This window comes from Lithobates pipiens, unplaced genomic scaffold (genome assembly GCF_037356315.1).
Source record: "Lithobates pipiens isolate NorthernLeopardFrog02 unplaced genomic scaffold, aLitPip1_a1.2 Scaffold_23, whole genome shotgun sequence".
Lineage (NCBI taxonomy): Eukaryota > Metazoa > Chordata > Amphibia > Anura > Ranidae > Lithobates > Lithobates pipiens.
Genome location: NW_027507785.1, coordinates 80,922,553 through 80,946,585, shown reverse-complemented (window position 1 = coordinate 80,946,585; position 24,033 = coordinate 80,922,553). Strand labels below are relative to the sequence as shown.

Genomic DNA, 24,033 nt, shown 5'->3' with positions numbered 1-24,033 from the left:
CATTTATTGGTACACCGCTAGTACACACTGCAATAGCCTTCCTGGTCCAGATGTTAATGTTGCACATATGGGTGGGATACTTTTCTTTCTCCAAAGAAAAAAAATCACATTCCAATTTATTGTAAAGTTTCTTTGTGGGCTCATGAGTGGTTCACACAACTGGAAAGAATGCAAGGGAAACCCTTACTGGCTTGATTCTTGTCCAACAACTGAAAACTGAACTTGCATTGCTTTTCAAGGTTAGGTGATGTACATCATCTCACAAAAGTGAGTACACTCCTCACATTTTTGTAAATATTGTATTATCCATTTTCATGTGACAACACTGAAGAAATGACACTTTGCTACAATGTAAAGTAATGTGTGTACAGCTTGTATAACAGTGTAAATTTGATGTCCCCTCAAAATAACTCAACACACAGCCATTAATGTCTAAACCACTGGCAACAAAAGTGAGTACACCCCTAAGTGAAAATGTCCAAATTGGGCCCAATTATCCATTTTCCCTCCCAGGTGTCATGTGACTTGTTAGTGTTACAAGGTCTCAGGTGTGAATAAGGAACAGGTGTGTTAAATTTGGTGTTATCGCTCTCACTCTCTCATACTGGTCACTGGAATTTCAACATGGCGCCTCATGGCAAAGAACTCTCTGAGGATCTGAAAAAAGACTGCATCAAATTTGTCAGCCATGCAGGCTGTTGTCCCAGAAGGAAGCCTCTTCTGCAGATGATGCACAAGAAAGCCCCCAAACAGTTTACTGAAGACAAGCAGACTAAGGACATGGATTACTGGAATCATGTCCTGTGGTCCGATGAGACCAAAATAAATATATTTGATGATGTCTAGCGTGTGTGGCGGGAACAAGGGGAGGAGTTCAAAGACAAGTGTGTCTTGCCTACAGTCAAGCATGGTGGTGGGAGTGTCATGGTCGGGGGCTGTATGAGTGCTGCCAGCACTGGGAAGCTACAGTTCATTGAGGGAACCATGAATGCCAACATGTAGTGACATGTACTGTGACATACTGAAGCAGAGCATGATCCTCTCCCTTTAGAGACTGGGCCGCAGGGCAGTATTCGAACACAATGACCCCAAACACACCTCCAAGATGACCACTGCCTTGCTAAAAAAGCTGAGGATAAAGGGGATGGACCAGCCAAGCATGTCTTTAGATCTAAACCCTATTGAGCATCTGCGGGGCATCCTCAAACAGGAGGTGGAAAAAAGAATCCCAATAATCGCAGAAAATATTGTTCTCAGTCACCACATCCCAAATAGATTGTACAGAAAGAAGGAGAAAACCCCCCAATAAAACGGGACTTTATAAGTGACTGAAAACACAAGTAATGGATATTATTACAATATTTTATTAAATACATGTATTTAATAAAATATTATAATAATATCCATTACTTGTGTTTTCAGTCACTTATAAAGTCCCGTTTTATTGGGGGTTTTTCTCCTTCTTTCTGTACAAACAGGAGGTGGAGGAGCACAAGGTCTCTAACACCCACCAGTTCCGTGATGTCGTCATGGAGGAGTGGAAGAGGACTCCAGTGGCAACCTGTGAAGCTCTGGTCAATTCCATGCCCAAGGGGGTTAAGCCAGTGCTGGAAAATAATGGTTAATGGTGGCCACACAAAATATTGACACTTTGGGCCCAATTTGGACATTTTTAATTAAGGGTGTACTGACTTTTGTTGCCAGCGGACATTAATGGCTGTGTGTGTGTTAAGTTATTTTGAGGGGACAGAAAATGTATACTGTTATACAAGCTGTATACTCACTACATTGTAGTAGACTTGTGCACAACGGAAAATTTTGTTTCGTTTCAGTTCGCTGTCATTCGTAAAAATATATAATTTCTTTCTGTCTGTTATATTCTTTATGTTACGTTAATACCTTTTCGGATAATTTGTTATTTCTGTTGAGTGTCGATATTCGTTATACTGAATCTCGAATCATGTTGAATTAATTCGTTATAAGCGATATAATTTCGCTCGTATTCATTGAAATTTTATATTTATGTATGTATATTTGTGCTAATAATTTGTAGTTTGGAAAGTCGTTTGTTTATTAAATCTTTTAACACACACAATGACAATATCTCTTCTCCTCTGCTCAAATACAATACAATACAACACCCTTCTCACTCAGTTCTCAGGAATGCACTTTGCCAGTAATCCAACCACCAGCACAAAATTAATCAGCTGATTGGACTGTAAGATTTACTTTGAGTTGACCTTTTGTTTCATTAGATCTTTAACGAATTACGCAATCATGTCAAATTCATTGGTTATATCCACTATAATTTCTTTCGTATTAGTTGAAATTCGTAAATTTTTTATTCGGATGCAAAATTGGGCTGAATTTTGATTTGTTACAAAACGAATTGCACAAGCCTACATTGTAGCAAAGTGTAATTTCTTCAATGTTATCACATGAATAGATATAATAAAATATTTACAAAAATGTGAGGGGTGTACTCACTTTTTTGAGATACTGTATATCATTGATGTACAGCAATCCATTGAGTACATTGGTCAATGGATTTATATGCTTCATCTACTCAAAAATATGTTGTGAAGGTTGTCATTTATGCAGGTAGTAGTTAGTACCAGTAACTAGAATTGTTTTTTTTGTTGTTTTAACGCTGCCACTCATGGCTTCCTCAGTTCTAATAAGTACCTCGCTAGGGTTGGAGACAACACTGGACTGACTCAATTAGTCACTGGTGGGTGGTGAAAAAGGACGACATGGAAGACTTCACTTCCAGTGGTTTATGCCGGACTTCAAAGCAGGTAAAGAGTAGCCCTTTTTTGGGGCCTGGGTTGCTACCTCTAGGTATGGCCTTATGGTTGTGTTCACATGTGAAATAAGAAGAGTAGGTAGAAAGGAGTGCCCGGGGTCCAGTACATGCAAGATATAAGGTGAGTTTAAATGTCTTTTTTAGCATACTTGTCATACTTACATAGTTACATAGTTAGTAAGGTTGAATAAAGACACCAGTCCATCCAGTTCAATCTGAGTGAGTGTCTACAATTGTCTCTATGCCTGTACATAGCACACTCACATCAGTCCCTACCCTAACTTTTTGTGATTTCTAATAAAGGTCTTCAAACTCACCTTCCATTTTGCAATTTTAAGACACCGGGTGCTCCTTTCTACCTACTCTTCTCAGCTCTAATAAGTGTCATACCCCAACCACATGCATAACTCAGCCACCTTTATCCAGTCTTAAGCCTCGTACACAAGATTGCATTTTCCACAGACAAAACCTCTGACTTTGTCTGAAGGGTGTTGGCCCCAAACTTGTCTTACATACAAAAGGCACACAATTGTTGGCCAACAAACACGAACATAGTGACGTACTACGTGATTTTTCAGCTGTTTAAAACTCCACTCTATGGGCTCCTTCTGCTAATTTCATGTTAGTAGAAATCTGGTGAGTGTTTATTTGGGTTTTCATTTCACGCTTTTCATTTTGCGCTTTTCAGTATGTTTCTGAGTGGCCGTTCATCAACCAGCCATGTTGTGGAATCGGAGGAGATAACGTGTTGTTTATTATTGGCCTTGGAGTTATTGCTTTGACCCAAGTCCAGTCCAGGAACAGGAGGAGGAGGATTTCTTGGACCAAAAATTGGTTGCTTTATTAATCGTGACTAATTATGTCATATGCCTTTGCTGCGGGAGTTCCAGGAGAATAATCCACATGATTTTCGGAATTATCTCCGGATGACGGACCCCTGCTTTCACCAACTCTTGGCATTGATGACCCCCTATATTAAGAAGCAGGACACATGCATTAGGCTTTTATTTATTTTTTTTGGTTCAATAATGATCTGATTTGTTATATTTTCTATATTTTTGGATGCATAGAATGCACTTTTTGGTTAAGTTGGCAGATAGCATGTCTAATTGTATTTGTTTCCCTTTTTTAATGCACAATAAAAAAATTGTGGAGAATAATACTTGGCTCTGTGTTTTACTTCAAATGACAGTTTGGGAGTAGGCAGTTACATTTAAAAAAATACAATGTAAAATTAACAAGGGACACCAACATAGTTGTATCTTTGATTTTAAAAACTGCGGGATAATGGTGTTGTGGTAACTTGCACCAAAAAAAATAACAAGCATAATAATATTATTCTTGATATCACTAGAAAAAAAAGCCTTTGAAAATGTGTTTACCATAACCCCATCAGTATCACCAACAAAGCAGCTTCATCATTATCCATTAAAGAAGAAGAGAATGTGCGCTGCATTTCGAAATTTCATAATTTGCCACATCACGGATGTTAATTCTCCATTTCGAACGCTAGTTTACAAGACCGACCGCTTCTGGCTCGTCCTTGCTTCCGAGCATGCGTGTTTGTACTTTGGACTTTTGTCCGATGGACTTATGTAGACACGCTTGGAAAATCTGACAACAGACATTTGTCCGCAGAAAATGTTAAAGGCTGCCATCCAACCTTTTGTCCGCGGAAAATCCGACAATTGTCCGATGGAGTGTACAGACGGCTGGATTGTCCGCCAACAGCCTGTCATCACACTATTCCCATCGGAAAATCCGATCGTGTGTACGAGGCTTAAGAGTGCCCATGTGGTTATACATGCTGGGGTATGTCTCCTGACACTCATTTGATCTGAGGAAGCCACTTGGACAAGTAGTGAAATATCTTTATTATCATAGATCAGGTATAGGTTTATGCTCTCTATTGTGTGTTAGCGACAGACTTGCTTTCTGCAATGGAAGCATATTCTTCATGACAAGTCAATTATCCACTGAGCAGACACTTTATTGAAATGAGTTCAAGGACTGCAAATGAGTTTTCAGATTAATAGGGAGCAGCATTCCATCAAATACAATTAGAAGGGAATAGCTGAGCCACTGAGTTTCAAATGTCACTAAAACCCTGGTGAATCTGATGAGAACTTTAAAGGATGCCAAGTCTGAGACATGCATTTCTTTAGCCCTGAAACTTTTTTATTTAATTTTTTTTCATTTATACAGTGCTGAGAATTCTGCAATGTTTAAAAGAGATTATAAAAATATTCATCAGTTCTTTCCTATGAAGGAGCTTACAGTCAAGTGTTTCTAGATCACAGAGATACACACTAGGATTAATGTCTAGTTGGAGTAAATTAAGCTATCAGCATGCATTTGGGTCGCAGAAGCAAGGTTGGGTACCAGGAGAAAACCTATAGAGACACAGGCAGAACAATCTCTACGGAGAATTTGTCCCTTGTGGAATCTGAACACCCCCCCCCCCCCTCCCCACAAGGCTACAGTGATAATCTCTAACCAATCAAGTTGCCTATGTGTGGTAATAATATCTAAAGAAATATTATTATAGTTATTTAAATTATAAATTTAATTTGCCTTCTAAAAGAAATGTGTTAGAAGGCTTCATACCTACAGTAGATGAGATTCTAATATTCTACTTTAACAGCACGATTCGCCCATCCACCATGGTGCATACTGGTTTTTAAAAAGTAATGCACCTATTCTGCTTTGCAATGAGTAATGCCCCGTACACACGGTCGGACTTTCCGACGACAAAATCCGTCTGATTTTTTCTGAAGGATTTTGGCCCAAACTTGTCTTGCATACACACGGTCATATAAAGTTGTCGGAAAATCCAATAGTTCAGAACGAGGTGACGTACAATACGTACGATGGGGCTATAAACGGGCCAGTAGCCAATAGCTTTCGTCTCGTAATTTATTGTGAGCATGCGTGGCATTTTGTCCGTCGGAATTGTCTACACACGAACGGAATTTAAACGATCGGATTTTTAGATCCAGCTCTTAAACTTTGTGTCGGAAATTCCAACGGAAAAAGTCAGATAGAGCCCACACACGATTGGATTTTCCGACAACATGATCCGATCGCACATTGTCCGTCGGAAAGTCTGATCGTGTGTACAGGGCATTACAGTGTCAGGTAATGACAAAATATGAAGAGATGGCTTATATCTAAACTAATGATGTGTGATTTTGGACTGTACAACTTCCAACATCCCTAGGAATCATATCAGTAGAGTGTATCAAGGGTATCTGGTACATACATATCTTTCATAAATGTTACAAATTTTATGTTTACATAAATTAAAACATTCAATGAAAAATCTGGCTGCTATAACAGTATCATTGCTTATCTCTTATAGATACCACTTTAAATGTCACGTCAATTTCACGTCAATGTCAATGAACTTTAAATGTCACTTTAAATGTAGTTATGTCTATGGAAATTTCCACGCAGTATGCCCACCACATTTCAAACAGATCTTCATCAGGGACAAAACAGCGTTGATTTATTTACTAAGGAAAGGTAAGAACCTAAAGTGTTACTAAATCCACAACAGTAAAATCAGTCTGTATATACAGTAAAGCATGCTTGTTATACTCTGGAACCTAAGGGATTAATCCTCCGCATTGTGTAACAAGTATGTTTGCTCTTATCTTCTCTGATCCTCCCCTTCTTCCATTGTTCCCAATCCATCTGCTGATGGTACAGAGCCTTGTGGGCACTCTGCACATTCTCTGATTGATATGTAATGCTAGAGAGTTTTTTTTTTTTTTTTTGGGAGGGTGCAGGTGATCAGCACAGGGCCAATCGACACCATCCAGACCGAGGGTCAGGAGTCAAGCAGCCTCATAGGGCAGTCTTTCATTGTCCCCAATCCATCTCCTGATAGTACAGATCCTTGGGGGCACTCTGCACATGCTCAGGTTGATGTGTATTGCTAAAGAGTTTTTTTTTTTGCTTGAGAGGGTGCATGTGATCAGCACAGGGCCAATCAGCACTGTCTAGACAGAGGATAAGGGGTCATGCAGCCTCATAGGACAGTTAGGGCAAATGAAAACTCCTCCTACAAGCTTTAACCAGACACTGATAGAAGTCACGAGACTGCTATATACTGCTGATGAGAAAAGGTATTTAGCAGTTTATATTTACTAAAATAGTTGCATTTTCATGTTCTGTTTACTGTGGGAGACCTGATATAGTGGATGCAGGGTCCTGGGTTTAGTAACACATTGTCAGAAAAGGGTCCGTCCGCTGGTAAGATCTATCATTTGGCGTGCAGTATTGAGGTCCACCAGCAGGGAGCCTTTCCCTGCTGGTGTTATGTCATTGTTGGGCTGCAGTACTGGCATCCACCAGGGGATGCATCCTGGCAATATGGAGCAGACAACACTTCCTGCGCTCAGGTGTTACCTGAGGACAATTACTGACAGTCTCATAAATACCTGCCAAGCCCTCACATGCTTGCCTTGGTATCTCTCTCTCTGCGCCCTGACCTAGCTGTCTGTAATCCTGACCTTGAGCCTGCATCTGACCTGACCTGACCTGATCTCATCTCATCAGATCCCTATCCCGAGCCCATCCTGGACCTGTCCCTCCTGCTACCTGATTACCTTGGATCCTTGCCCCGCAGCCTCTCCCTCTATCCTCTCCCTGTCCTGTTGGTTTCCCGTCCTTACCCATCTGCTGATTTCCCTGTGTATGACCCTGGCCTGGCTTTTGTTTACGATTCCGGTATCTCCAATTTATTGTATATACTATTTGCTGTTTGTGGGTCACCTATTTTAATAAAAACCATTATCATTCACTTACATGCTTTTTTTTGGTTTCCTCTGTGCAGTCCACACAGTCTGGTCTACTAATACCCTGACACTCATTAACAGTCATGTACAGATAAAAAACATTCCAGCCTGTGGACCTAGAGAATTCCTGGATGAGTGCGTGAGAAAAGAAAATGCAAGAGAACCTGGGAGCATATCCATACATGTGTAAGCCTGGCAATATAGAGAATGCAGGCACACTCAGGAGTGCTGCTGGTCAGGACACCTGAGTTTGCCTGCCATCAATATATTGCCGTACTTGCATGTGTTTGGATATGCTCCAGGATCCTTGCATGGATTTCCTTTCTCACGCACGTTTCCAGGCATTCTCCAGTTCCACAGGCTAAAATGTTATCAGACAATATGTCAATGCTGTTCAGTCCCTGATGAAGAGCTATTTGAAACGCGTTGGAATAAGGCCCAGACGTCTTCATCGACAGAACTACATTTAAAGTTCATTGCTAAACTGGTATCTATGTATCTATGAGAGATGAGCAATGTTACTGGTATAGCAGCCAACTTTTTTATTGATGTTTTTATTTATGTATAAATAAAATTGGTAATATTTATGAAAGATATTTGTGTGTTCTTTTATATAATGCCTAAAAACTTCCAGATACTCTTGATACATTTTATTGATAGGAAGAGATAGCTTAAAAGAGAAAATTAAGAGCCAGGCATGGAAGATTTACTTTGCTGAGATTTTAGCTGTTACAATGCATAAGCAGATGTTGAGAGGATCAGATCACTGATCTAAGGTCTTGACAGTTTATGGGCACAAAGAAACGATGGGCAAGATATTCCTCCTGCTCTCGTATTGCTTCCCTTTATGTGAAATACTTGGTGACCCTGCCAGTCCCCCTGCTTTCTTATTTGAAACTGACTACACTAGGCATAGAAGTGCATCTGTCCCAGTATGGTTAGTTTTCTGGCTGTGCTGGGAGAACAGCTCACCAGTTTTCCAATGGCCAAGACATGTCCCCATCCACAGCAATTTACTGAGAAGATCAGTGTACTGCTGTTTCTTCACCTCTACCTCTGTAACTCCCATGTGCAGCTGAGAACAGAGGTTATGGGATCACTTATAAAAAGGGAAAGAGGTGTTTATAATGTTTTTCTATATATATGTTGTGTGTATATATACTGTATATATATATATATATATATATATATATATATATATATATATATATATATATATATATACACACAAATATTTTTCCTTTGATTTTTATTTTAAAGGTGCCCATGCAACAGTCTTTCTCAGCCTTTATAACCCAGGAGAACTCTTGAAATAATTTTCTGGCCTAGGAAACTCCTAATATTTATAAATAAAATTGTGATCATTGCAAGAGGTGCACCTTTACATTGGTGATCAGTAAAGAAATACAACCTTCATTGCTGAGGCTGGGAGAAGGCCCACTTACATTTGTAACCAGTGAAGAAAAGTCTCTTTATATTGTAGAGCAGTAGAGAAAGGTCCCCATCACTGGTATTTAGTAGGAAATGTGCTTCCTTACTTTGGGGTCAGTGGGAAGACTGACCTTTTTATTGGTGGCAGTGGAAAAATGCCCCTCTTACAAACATATTAAAAGTTAATTGGTATACATAGTTATTTATCTGGTCCCATGCAGCTTGCTCTTGCCCAGTGACGTCAGCTCTGGGAGTATATAGGCACCATCAGATGGTAGATCAATCCTGCACTGATAAAAGAACCCCAACCAACCTTATTGAGAAAGGCTTCCATAAACATTATCCTTCTGGTTCTAGTTCATTGTATTCCTCAAGAAAAGGGCACGTCTGCATGGGTGGCTCGTTGCAGTCTTTTAAAATGAAACTTAGGAAAGCCTCCTTTAGAAGCTACCTTGTCATATCCTGGCAAAGTTCAGCTAGACCCTGAATACGACTCTTGTCATATGAGGGCCCACATGCACTTCAGTTCTTAACCAGTCCCCCTACACTCTTCCTGATGCTGGCACTAAACTTTTCTCCTTCAGTACACCCATTGTGACAAACTAGCATACTCCTGAATGAACTTAAAGTTTGAAAACTTACTTTTTGAAGAATCCCACACATTTACATCCTTGAATGCAGTGACACATATTCACTATGCACTGTGAATAGGCATTTCTGTGTCACACATTTCATAGAACCTGCTGGCTGAACTACATAGGTCCTTGGAGGAGGAGTTTCATAAGATATAAACAGTACGGGAATCTCTGCTTGAAGGCAACAAGGTATAATTTCCTTCTAAATCAAAAGTAAACCAAAAGAAATGATCATAGGAGAAGCCACAGACCATGCCAGGAATCCAGGAGGTTGTTGAAAAACATGGCCAGCAGATAGGATGCACCCACAACATTTTTCCATTAAGCTTATATTGGATTGCCAAAAATAGTTAACCTTTGTATTGCTATTAAAAGGTTGATGTTATAAAAAAATGAAAGTGTGTACTGTGACTTTAAGATTGACACCTTAAAGGGGTTGTAAGGCTTATTTTTTTCTTTTCTAAATAGGTTCCTTTAAGCTAGTGCATTGTTGGTTCACTTACCTTTTCCTTCGATTTCCCTTCTAAATGTTTTTTTTCCTTTGTCTGAATTTCTCACTTCCTGTTTCTCATCAGTAAACATCACACCATTATCCGAGCGGTGTTTAGTCAGCCAGAACAGCTTACTGAACAGCTTACTGAGGAGGAACAGGAAGTGAGAAATTCAGACAAAGAAAACAAAGAAAAAAAACATTTAGAAGGGAAATCAAAGGAAAAGGTAAGTGAACCAACAATACACTAGCTTAAAGGAACCTATTTAGAAAATAAAAAAGAACCTTTACAACCCCTTTAATACTGGCTTTACAATATCTTTCCAGTTCATAATATTGGTAATAGTTCTAATCAGCCAGGTGGTGATCCTACATGCAATTGAAGTGTAACATTTGTGTTACCCTGAAGTCTTTCATAGTACATAACATACAATTGGAGTCAGACCCAGTCTTCACTTCCAATCCCAATAAGATAAAGAAAAAATGAAAAGAGGATTCTGCTTGTCTCAGGGCCATTCGGGTAGGGAGTGAGTGAGGTGATCATTTCTTGACACCAAGTGGATTTTACAACCCAGGAAAACAATTAGGTCATCACGAAGCATGCATCCTATTTCTAACTTGTCCTAGACTTAAGCCTTGCCCAGGTCTACAGTATGTGTCTTAATCTGAGATCCATCTCAAGCTTATTTCCTGATTATAAATACTCTGTGACTAGCGTTTGAATCCTGGACTGAGCATTGATTACCTTGCCACACAGCGGATATTTGGATCTCATCAGTCTGTTACCTACTTTCTGATCATCAACATATTTGACGATGCATTCTACCTTGTAATTCTGTTACTACATTAAGATATTACGTACTATTGTGCTGCACCAGTTTGGCATCGCCTCACCAGACCTTTGTCAAGATCTCACAATCTCAGCATTTTACATTAATCCAGCCAGCATTGACAGTCACCAGCGGTGGCCCTACCGGGTTCTGGTGTCATCTGGAGGTGCTGCAACACCCGAATCTCCAGTTAAGCAGACATCAAATAATAAAGCTAAGTATGACATTTTTTGATAGAGTCCCATTTAGGAAAAAATACAAAAGCACTTATGTATTCCATCAAAAGTCACAAAGCTGTTTTTCAGTTTACTTAGTGTAGTTACTTAACCAATAATAGCCTAATTTTTCTATATAAATAATCCTATAAAATGTCTGCACAAATTGCAGTCATAATTGTATGACTGCAGAACCCGTGTCACAAATGTGCTGTCTGATTCTAGCTCATGTTCCCCCTGAATCATTTATAGCCTGATGGGAAACATAAGCATGTCTTAAAGATTTACAGGCTGAAAGATTTAGTACCACAGCAACCGTGTGACTTGATAATAGACCTATAATGACTTTTCTTTTGTACTTGACAGCCAAGCTGTGGCAAGCCAAGTCTTCTATTCCTGGTGGATATCAAAATACAACACGCCTGGGCTTACTTAAAAAGGGACTCCAATTAGTAATATTGAGCGAACCTAAAACTCCAGGCTCTCATGCAATTTCAGAACTGGGAACAATTTGCATTAGGAGGAGCCCCAACAGATGGGGAATGTCCCATTATACCACTTTTAAAAAGCTTTAGGCTTTAATACAATTTTAGAGCTGAGGAAATTGGAAAGCCTCTGCATTAGTCCTAGGGTTCTTTAAACAGTTTCCACACTTTTTTTTATAAGTTTTGCAACCATCTTCACCACAGAGTGACAACTCTTATACTAAACTGCATGGTCAGCTGGCTTGCCAGACTAGTCACATGGCACGCTCAGACCAATTACTACTCCCCCCCTCACCGTTTCCAACGGAAATTTAAAAGTGCGGAAACTTTTTTAAGGCCTCTTGTATATGGGAGGAAGGGGAAAGCAAATAGGGAATTTACCATTATACCACCTTTGAAAAGCTTCCGGCTCTCATACAATCTTAGAACTGTAGGTATAAGAAATCCTCTGCATTAGTATAAGTAAGAGCCTCAACAAACTGGGGATTTCCTATTAAACCTATTAAAAGCTCCAGGCTCTAAAGAAATCTTAGAGCTGAAGGGATAGGGAACCCTCAGTAGTAGTATAAGGAGAATCCTGAAACAGATGGGGAATGTCCCCTTGCTCATGAATGTTGACTGGGTCCATGCAATTTCAATGACCTTTAAATTGCTAGGACTATCCGTAGATCTCTGCTTAGGGATCAGGAGGTAGTAGAGCATCTATCCAATATTCCCAGAAGTTCTAATTAAAAAAAAATGAAGAGCCTGTGCCAAAGGGCTTTTACATAGTTAGTAAGGTTGAATAAAGACACCAGTCCATCCCGAGTGAGTGTCTACAATTGTCCCTATGCCTGTACATTGCACACTCACATCAGTCCCTACCCTCAAGGAGCCCACTATTTAAGGTCCCCATTCATATATTAGGGCCAATTTTTGGACAGAAGCCAATTAACCTAGCAGCATGTCTTTGGAGTGTGGGAGGAAACCGAAGTACCCAGAGGAAACCCACGTAGGCACAGGGAAAACATGCAAAATCCAGGCACATAGTGTCGTGGTTGGGATTTGAACCAGTAACCCTTTTTACTGCTAGGTGAGAGTGCTAACCACTACACCACTGTGCTGCCCACTGTGCTGCTGTCCTGTTCTTGTCAGACCTGCATCTCTCCCTACACCTGCCAAAATGCAGCTTGAAGCAGGATTATGCAGCTTAGAAGGAAGTCAAATGCATGTCAGAAGACTGTCAACTGCAGGCCAAAAGCACTTGTCTTTGAACTTGGTATGATCTAAGGAGCATCTCAAACAGATCTCAATTACAATCTGAATGCACCTAAAAGCAAGTTGCATTAGTCCATTCACAAACGACTTTACATAGCTACTTTAATGTATATACAACAGTTCTTTTTTATATCTGTCTCTTGAATGGCTGGCATCAAAAAGAACTGGTATTGGTCTAAGTAACAGTAAATTGCATTTTATTGTGATGTTGAGATCAGGGGCGGCTGACCATTGGGCCACTTGGGCACTGCCCGAGGGCCCCATGCCACTAGGGGGCCCCATCAGGGTTGCCAGCCTCAGTAAAACCAGGGACAGTATGTAAAAATGTGTGTTTTTTTTTACATCTGTTTCTGAAATGTCCCTTACCAACATCCTTTTGGTCTAAATATCCAGAGATTATAGCTGCCCCACCTCTCCAGTACCTTCTCAGCCAATAGAAACATGTGTGTGTATACTGTGTGTGTTTGTGTATACTGTGTGGTCCCATAATCTCTGATTGCCTGGGGGCCCCATAATCTCCTATTGCCCGGGGGCCCCATGAGTTGTCAGTCCGCCCCTGGTTGAGATACAGTATATGCATTACAAGTGCTACTGTACACGTTTGAACTGAATAAAAGAATGATTTGCATGGCTTCTCCAACTATCCTAAAATAATACACTCCTTATTTTTGGGGTTGGAGATGGAATGAGACAGGCTGATATCTTTCAGCTAAAGATGCCTATTCACTGATCAAAATGCAATTAGTGTGTGGCAGTCCACCCTCGACAAAAGTTGCTCATTTGATCATTTGAACTTCTGTCAAAGGGACATTGGGAATTTTTCCCTAATCAGCTTCCATTTACAGTACCTCATCTATGTGGAAGGAGGAACCTGTTTGCTTTTTTTAGTTCATTTAGCCAGTTACAATCTATGTATTGCTAGCTTAAGAAGGCTTTATTGTGCTAGCTTAGTGGAAGACTTTTTGGTTAATTTTGGCCCACTTCTGTGTGCTTTCTACTCAGTTTCAAGCTCTACCATTTAAAAGTTATTTTTTCCATGTTCTGTACTGATTATGGCTACAAGCATAAAACTGTTATATGCATCTTGGGATGCATGAGTCCTACAATGAAGAATAACCCCCTTATTTTTAAGATTTGTTATGGAATGAGATAAGCAGATCTCAGAAGGCTTTACTTTGCAAAACTTTTTAATTAGAAATTGCTAGGGGAAAGTAAAGCATATCTAAACCCAAACACAAAAAATGCAATATATTGCAGTATAGCAGCCCTTAGATGAGGTGGCTGCATTATTTATCTTTTTTTCTGGTACAACATTTTTTATTGGCATATAAAGAAAGAACAAATATAAAATTCACACGCAGGGGATATGAACATTAGACACAATGCAGAATTTTCTTTAAAAAAAACCCTGACTTGTACTTCTCAAGAACATTGTCCTTTACTTGTTTGGAGAGTTCCTTGGTCTTCATGGCAGTGTTTGGTTAGTGGTGCCTCTTGCTTAGGTGTTGCATCCTCTGGGGCCTTTCAAAAAGGTGTGTATTTGTAATGACAGATCATGTGACACTTATGCCGCGTACACACGAGCGGACTTTTCAACATCCAAAGTCCGAAGGACTGAGTCCGTCAGACTATCCGATCGTGTGTGGGCTGCAACGGACTTTTGACTCGCCAAAGTCCGAAGGACTTTAGAATATGGAACATGCTTCAAATTTTTCCGAAGGAACTCCGCCGGACCCGGTCCCCTTCGAAAAATCCGCTCGTGTGTATGCTACTCCGACGGACTAAAACCGACGCTAGGGCAGCTATTGGCTACTGGCTATGAACTTCCTTATTCGAGCCGAGTCGTACGTCATCACGTTCGAATCCGTCGGAGTTTAGTGTGATCGTGTGTGGCCAAGTCCGCTCAGCCGAAAAGTCTGTCAGAACTCCGTCGGAATTCCAGCAGAACTCCGACGGAACTCCTTCGGAAGTCTGTCGGACATAAGTCCTCTCGTGTGTACGGGGCTTTAGATTGCACACAGGTGGACATCATTTCACTAATTATGTGACTTCTGAAGGTAATTGGTTGCACCAGAGCTTTTTATGGGCTTCATAACAAAGGGGGTGAATACATACGCACATCCTAATTATCATTTTTTTATTTCTGAAAAATAGTTTTATGTATATATTTTTCTGATTTTACTTCACCAACTACTTGTGTTCTGATCCATCACATATAATTCAGATTAAATTGATATAATTCAAACATTGAATTAAAGGCTGTAATGTAACAAAATAGGTAAAAAGCCAAGAGGGTGAATACTTTTGCAAGGCACTGTAGATCTTGCTCCACCTAAGCACATAGGAATCGATAGGCAGAGGTGCTTAGGGAGGAATATATCATAGAGATGGTGCCAGGGGCACCTGGGGAGTGCAGACATGTTTGAAGCTGGTTTTCTGATTAGAGAAAGTGTCATGGTGGCGAAGGGAGGTGAGCCAATGCCGCAGCTGAATATAGCAAAAGTATTTGACCAAAGGAGCTTCATGGGTGTCTAGGATCGAGGATCAGGAAGGGAATGTGTGAGATCCGAGATTGTTCAGGGGGGGAGCAGTGGGAGAAATGGCGACATAAGTTTGCCGTAATACTGTACTGAGTCCTACAGTATCAGGCTATGTGACATTAGGGGACTAACAGAGGGGGGACATAGATTAGGAGGAAGCCACAAGAGGGGGGAAATGGGGACTGGTGCACAGTTCGGGACCTACAAGCAGTGGCTGGTTAAGTTTTTGGATGGGGGGCGCCAGACCCCGCCCATCATTTTTGGCCCCTCCCATTTCTCATAAATCACGCCCCTTATATAATCCTTCCAATCCGTCCCCTATATTCCACTTCCTTCCTCCCATAGTGTCAGGAGATGGCGCAGTACTCATGTATGCGTTCGCTTCTGCACGCAAGTTCGTCGGGACTGGGTGCTTTAAAAAAAATATGTTTTCTTATTTATTATATTTATTTTTTCACAGTTTTTAAAAAAAAATGGTGTCACTTTTATTCCTATTACAAGGAATGTAAACATTAGGGATGAGCTTCGTGTTCGAGTCGAACGTACGTTCGACTCCAACATTGGCTGTTCGTGCGTTCGGCGAATTCCGAACGTTTTGGTCGTTCGCGTCAAAATTCGAGTGACGCGCGCGCGGACCACAATGCACTGCGTTGGCGCAGTGCATTGCTGCCCGATGATTGGCTAAGCATGCACTGTGACCCCGCATGCTTGGCCAATCGCAGCGCCGGCAGCGAGGAGAGCCATGATTGGCCACAGGCATCCTGCCTGTGGCCAATCATAGCTCAGGCTGTGTAGTGCACGCCCCACACTATATAAGGCCGCCTTTAAGGCGGCCTCCTGTAGTGTGTTACTTTGCATCTGAAGCAGTGGGTGTTCTGTGTACCTTCAACACAGTACACACCAATCGTTTTTGGCTGATTTCCTATCTTGCTGCTGTGTAGTGGTTGTTGTCTGTGCCCTGACTGCAGTATACACCACTATATTCACCTCACCTATATAGCTAGTGATCTAGCTTTAACCACTTAACAACTGCCCATTGCCGATTAACGGCTTCAGGGCGGTTGTTTAACTCAGAGAGGCCGTTAATTAACGGCCTCCCAGAATTCTGCTCTCGCGTGCCCCGAGGTGTGCGCACTCGAGAGCATCCGTGACCGCCGGGTCCATAGGACCCGGCGCATCACGGTAAACGGCCGCTCATAGCGGCCGTTTACCACGTGATTGCTCCGTCAAATGACGGAGTGATCACTTGGAAACAAACCGGCGTCATGTTATGACGCCTGTTCCTCCCTCCCCTTTCTGTACCGATCGGTACAGCGGAGGGGAAAGAGATCGGTGTCAGCAGCGATGTGGGCTGCATCTGCAGTGCCCACATCGCTGCTCACCGAATTTAACCCCTCAATACCAGTGCATACTCTGCAGTACCCTGCCATTACTCTGCAGTACCCCGCCATTACTCTGCAGTACCCCGCCATTACTCTGCAGTGCAGTACCCCGCCATTACTCTGCAGTGCAGTACCCTGCCATTACTCTGCAGTGCAGTACCCTGCCATTACTCTGCAGTGCAGTACCCTGCCATTACTCTGCAGTACCCCGCCATTACTCTGCAGTGCAGTACCCTGCCATTACTCTGCAGTGCAGTACCCTGCCATTACTCTGCAGTACCCCGCCATTACTCTGCAGTACCCCGCCATTACTCTGCAGTGCAGTACCCCGCCATTACTCTGCAGTGCAGTACCCTGCCATTACTCTGCAGTGCAGTACCCTGCCATTACTCTGCAGTACCCCGCCATTACTCTGCAGTACCCCGCCATTACTCTGCAGTGCAGTACCCCGCCATTACTCTGCAGTGCAGTACCCTGCCATTACTCTGCAGTGCAGTACCCTGCCATTACTCTGCAGTGCAGTACCCTGCCATTACTCTGCAGTACCCCCAATACTCTGCAGTACCCTGCTATTACTCTGTAGTACCCCGCCAATACCCCGCCAATACTCTGTAATACCCTGCCATAAATTGCCATACCCAGCCATACTCAGAGATACCCAGCCATACTCGGTGATACCCTGAAATACCCAGCCATAGACGCCCCCCACCCCTCACCGCCCTCCGGTGCTTCTACCAACTCGCCAGTACGATCAAAGCCAGAATCTTTTTTTTATTTTTTATTTCAGGCTTCCCAGCCTAGAGGTGAGATGTGGGGTCATATTGACCCCCCAGATTTCACTGTAAAGAGGACCTGTCACCCCATATTCCTATTACAAGGGATGTTTACATTTCTTGTAATAGGAATAAAAGTGATCAAAAATACATTTTTGGGAAAAAAAATGTCAAACTAAAATAAATAAAGTAAAATGAACAATAAAAAAATAAAATTAAAATTAAAGCGCCCATGTCCCCATGTGCTCGCATGTGCCACACATGTGAGGTATCGCCGAGAATGTTAGAGCGAGAGCAATAATTCTAGTCCTAGACCTCCTCTGCAACTCAAAACATGTAACCAGTAAAAAAATATTTAAAGCGTCGCCTATGGGGATTTTTTAAGTAGCGACGTTTGGCGCCATTCCACGGGCATGTGCAATTTTGAAGAGTGACATGTTTGATATCTATTTACTCAGCATAACTTCATCTTTCACTTTATGCAAACATTGGGCTAACAAGTGGTTAATAATAGAGCTTGCAGTCAGTAGTGTTAGGAGATAGTGCGTGCTGTCTGCGTGCTCTGTACCCAGTACATACCGCTATAATATAGGGCAGGCCCCTACTTTCAAACATCCAACTTACAAACATCTCCTACTTGCAAACGGAAGGAGACAGCAGCAAGTGAGATGAAAAAAGATGGACGACAAAACAAATTATACAGGGGTGATAACCCTTCCCTATGTTTTCCAAAAAGCTTAAAGATAGTTTTTTTGACTGGAGCTACACTTTAAAAATGTACCGGTTGAAAATGACAAACAGATTCAACTTAACACAACAAACCTACACAGTCCCTGTCTTGTTTGCACCGCCTGTATACTGCTGTTCTGAGTATATAGGGCCTGGGGGCCACACGCATTTCCTTTTTTTAATATGGGTACGGGGTTCCCCTTAATATGCGTACAAGACCCAAATAGGCTGGTAATGGGCAGGGAGGGCTACCCATGCCATGTTTCTCAATGATTTTCAACCATATTGCAGGAACCAGATATAACATTAAAACCGCAAGCAGTTTTAAATGGTGTTATTTCCGTTTAATGTCATTTTGTGCAGGAACTGTTCTAAACACGGGAAACACGTGGCACTTCACAGGCATACTACAGACACCCCGCAGGCACCATATTTAAAGGAATATTTCACTTTTTTTTTTCACTTTAATCGTCATTAAAATCAGTGCTCCCGCCAAAACGGTAGTTTTTAAAACTTTTTTTTGCAGTGACCCATGTCCCCTGAGGCAGGAGGCAGGTCGCCAAACCCTTTTTAGGACACTATCTTGCATATTAGCCGTTAAAATTAGCACTTTCCAATTCGAACGTTCGAGTCCCATAGACTTCAATGGGGTTCTAACGTTCGTACCGAACGCGGGGGTCGTTCGCAAGTTCTGGTGCGAACCGAACCGGGGGGTGTTCGGCTCATCCCTAGTAAACATCCCTTGTAATAGAAAAAAGCATGACAGGTCCTCTTAAATATGAGATCTGGAGTCAAAAAGTCCTCAGATCTCATATTTACACTAAAATGCAAAAAAGGTTTGTAAAAATGTCTTTGCCAGCAAATTACGGTGAGTAACAAGCACAGAGCAGACCATTTACTTGGTTTGCACTTTGCTGAATAAGAATACCGCATGGCATGTACATTATCTCCTCCTACAAGCATTATGTTATTTTTCTGCTCTGCTCAATTTTATATTCTTTTAAAAATGGCTCTAATAATTCCTGCACAGTTGACTAGTACTACTACAGACAAGAATGTAAAGGCCGGGGTGCATTTAAATAGATTTGGCAATTGGCATAAAAATCTTTTTTTTCCTTAGAGAACATCGCACAGAACCACCTCACTGCAGCTCCGCTCGGGCTGAGAAACTGAGCCACCGTCTCACTTCCAGCTTTTGGCTGCTTCATGATACCCGGAAGTGACCTGCCTGTGTTTGAACGACAATGCTCCCGCCCGTAGAATCACAGTGATTTTACGGGCGGAAGCTAGTCGGCGTTCTACATTGCGTCACAAGGTGGGTTAAATACCCGCAAATTAATCGCCATGGATGCAATCTTGTGATTGCATCGACGTGGCGCTTCTCATAGTGCACTGCGACCGGTGCCACAGTGCACTATGTTAAATTACTCTTTTTTTTTATGTCTTAAAGGGCCTGTTTTTTTTTTTTTTTACTTTTTTTTTTTCTTAGACTACAGGAGGGGGGGAGCAGCACCCGGGTGCCTCCTATGGATGGGCCGCCACTGCCTACAAGTGTACCTAAAGAGGGGTGTCAGATGAGGCGTGGAACATGGTAAGCTGAGAGATTTGCAATATTTTGAATGCCCAGTCTGCTGCACAGTCTATGGATGTAGAAAGTAAACTGGGAGACCCTGGGGGGGCTTGTGGGTCCAAATGAGAGGAGTCTGTTCCGGAGGAGACACAGGTAGAATGTCGGGACTTGAACAGGCAGGGTCCTGAAAAAATATAGGCTCTTCGGGAGATTATTTATCTTTTTTCAGGCTTTCTTTCTTTTATGTTCTCCTGGTAATCTTGTGAATATGACAGTCTGTCCTAGAGTGGCTAAACACACTCTTTGTATACACTGTATGTATGTAACGCAGGGTGAATTTAAAATATGTCTTTTTCTGTTCATCTCCTTTATGTGGGTTTGGGGGAATTAGTAGCTTACAGAAGGAAGATAACATTGTTGGTGATTTTAGTTCAGCTCACAGGAAGTTACAATGACACCGTCCTTCTTGCAAGATCAACATATATTTTTCAGGTCTAGTAGGCTGCAAAATATAAAATGTTTGTTATTTGGTTAAGCTTTTCTTTAAATAATTACTGTCCTTGTTAATGGTAGTAATTCTAGGTTCACACTTGTGTGGAGCATTTGTATGCACACTTCAGGGGTACAGGGGCCCCTTCATTTGAATGGGCTTTGTTCCCACAAGAAACATGGGGAAAGAAGTTTCTGACCCCAGTGAAACACATGGTGCTGGTGTTTTTATGATGCATGAAGGTGCCTTTAAGCATTAATGGCACCCCTGCATCTCTGTTAAACTGCAGAACCTAGCCCAGGGTGTATCCGGTGCAATATGTATTTAGAAGTGTGCAATATTTCTTTTAGTTGGGTGTTTTCTGCTTTAAAATTTGATATTCAATAAAAAAAATTCTTTAATGTAGGACTGAACTGTAAATATATTTAATTCTTAAAAGTGTTATCCTTTTGTGGTCAGTCATGTTATTGATTGGTTAACAGTAGACTTTTCGCAACCCTTTACTTGCTATTCAAATGGGTACCTTAAACTGCCTCCCTTCTGTCACAAAATTATTATAATCTGTGTTTGCTGCTTTTGCTTTCCTAGATACTCACATTTATAACACTTCCCCTTCTCTTTTTCAGCAATTTACCTTTTGTATCTCCGGATATTATTCAAATACATGTCCTGGAGCTCAGTGGTGATGTCCGTTATGAATTCAATGAACTCCATGAAGTCAACCTGCCCGTCACCATCCAAATCCAACATTGCCATTGCATCATCCTAAAAGGAAACATGTGAAATGATAAAATGTCTCAGTCATATCATAAAGAGGGGTCATACTGAAATGAGAAAATTAAATGAATATAAACAAGGAAAGCAAAAGTCCTAGACAGATAGCGGTAAAGATACTTATGGGCCCTTCTTCTGCTGTAAAGGGTCCTGAATTAAATACCTTGCCTATAATTTTTCTATACTGTACTGGCATAGTAGCCAGTGCACCTGTAAAGATGCAAACATAGCTCAGTGTGGCATACTTCTTTCCCTTGCTGAAAGATTCCTTCTTGGAGTACTCTACTCAGTATAGTGTTTTGCTGTCATTTTCAAACATGCAAAGGAGATCTACCAAAAAATAAAACTTTTACAGTAGTTAAAGTGTACAAAAGTCTAGATTGGGGAAGTTTTTGATACAATTGGGGAAAGGATAGCCCTCCTGTCAAGTGTGTTATTGCTTGCATTGAGAGAAAGTATGAAGACACCAAGCTGTAGGGATTAGTCCAGATACAACATTTTATCTGAACCAAACCTATGGCTTGGTGCTCCTATCCTTTCGCTCCATATACAGTGGGGATCGAAAGTTTGGGCACCCCAGGTAAAAATGTGTATTAATGTACATAAAGAAGCCAAGGAAAGATGGAAAAATCTCCAAATGGCATCAAATTACAGATTAGACATTCTTATAATATGTATAAAAAAGTTAGATTTTATTTCCATCATTTACACTTTCAAAATTACAGAAAACAAAAAAATGGCATCTGCAAAAGTTTGGGCACCCTGCAGAATTTATAGCATGCACTGCCCCCTTTGCAAAGCTGAGACCTGCCAGTGTCATGGATTGTTCTCAATCATCGTCTGGGAAGACCAGGTGATGTCAATCTCAAAGGTTTTAAATGGCGAGACTCATCTGACCTTGCCCCAACAATCAGCACCATGGGTTCTTCTAAGCAGTTGCCTAGAAAACTGAAACTGAAAATAGTTGACGGTCACAAAGCTGGAGAAGGCTATAAGAAGATAGCAAAGCATTTTCAGATGTCAATATCCTCTGTTCGGAATGTAATTAAGAAATGGCAGTCATGAGGAACAGTGGAAGTTAAAGCAAGATCTGGAAGACCAAGAAAATTATCAGACAGAACAGCTTGCAGGATTGTGAGAAAAGCAATTCAAAACCCACGTTTGACTGCACGATCCCTCCAGAAAGATCTGGCAGACACTGGAGTTGTGGTACACTATTCCACTATAAAGAGATACTTGTACAAATATGGTCTTCATGGAAGAGTCATCAGAAGAAAACCTCTTCTACGTCCTCACCACAAAAATCAGCATTTGAACTTTGCAAATGAACATATAGACAAGCCTGAGGCATTTTGGAAACAAGTTCTGTGGACCGATGAGGTTAAAATAGAACTTTTTGGCATGAATGAGCAAAGGTACGTTTGGAGAAGAAAGGGCACAGAATTTAATGAAAAGAACCTCTGTCCAACTGTTAAGCATGGGGGGGGGGGGGGGATTAATCATGCTTTGGGGTTATATTGCAGCCAGTGGCACAGGGAACATTTCACGAGTAGAAGGAAAAATGGATTCAATAAAATTTCATCAAATTTTGGATGGTAACTTGATGCCATCTGTGAAAAAGCTGAAGTTAAAGAGAGGATGGCTTCTACAAATGGATAATGATCCTAAACACACCTCAAAATCCATGGGGATTATATCAAGAGGCATAAACTGAAGGTTTTGCCATGGCCTTCACAATCTCCTGACCTCAACATTATGGAAAATCTATGGATAGACCTTAAAAGAGCAGTGCGTGACAGACAGCCCAGAAATCTCAAAGAACTGGAACACTTTTGTAAGGCAGAATGGGTAAAGTACCTCAAACAAGAATTGAAAGACTCTTGGCTGGCTACAAAAAGCGTTTACAAGCTGTGATACCAACCAAAGGGGGCAGTACAAGATATTAACTCTGCAGGGTGCCCAAACTTTTGCAGATGCCATTTTTTTGTTTTCTGTAATTTTGAAAGTGTAAATGATGGAAATAAAATCTAACTTTTTTGACATATTATAAGAATATCTAATCTGTAATTTGATGCCATTTGGAGATTTTTCCATCTTTCCTTGGCTTCGTTATGCCCATTAATACACATTTTTACCTGGGGTGCCCAAACTTTCGATCCCCACTGTATAGGTTGACTCTCCTATGAACCTAATTAGAGATCAACATAGACAAAACTATCACCAAGCTCTGAGTCCAGTGCTCCACCACACCAATCCCTGAGGTTTTTATTTATGTTTGTGTTCCCACTGGCGAGATTCAGCCTTGTATTCATTCTTGTGACCAAAAAGCGAGAATAACTCTAACTTTTTAAAAATTTCACCAGAGTAAGAAATGAAGAAAAATACCTCCAATTGGGACACCTCTAAGAGTGATCATTGGACACTCTCTAAGATGGGAATTATGTTCTCTTTGGAAAATATTTTTTCTCACTTCCTGTTTTGTCTCCAGGATATGATTAGTTTCCTCTTCAGTTCTTTTAGTAATTATGCAGTCTAACTAATGCATTTAAGTTCATGGATAGTTTGTCTTTTACCCGATACAATACCAAAATCCTTCTAACTCCAGAAGGCACTTAAAATGGTAGTAAACTGGCAACACATTTTTTTTCTTTTAAACTGCAAGGTAAAGCCATAATGTGCTAGTGTGCATGGCAGACTAGCAGATTATGTGAAATGTTCTTTAGAACCAAGCCCTTCCAGTTGCGCGATGTCACCGCCGACACAGGCTACAATCTCCAACCATCTTCCTTCCAGCTCGCGGAACTCCGAGATGACGTGCATGCAG

General features: G+C 41.2%; 1 protein-coding gene across 1 annotated transcript in view; it reads right to left on the bottom strand.

Moving 5' to 3' along the window:
* The window catches only part of LOC143927685 (uncharacterized), a 77,818-nt gene that overhangs the window by 14,014 nt on the left and 39,771 nt on the right, over positions 1-24,033 (bottom strand). The window contains exon 2 of the mRNA XM_077451940.1: positions 21,070-21,200. Coding sequence (XP_077308066.1) covers positions 21,070-21,200 — 131 coding nt within the window. The remainder of the gene's footprint in view (positions 1-21,069; positions 21,201-24,033) is intronic.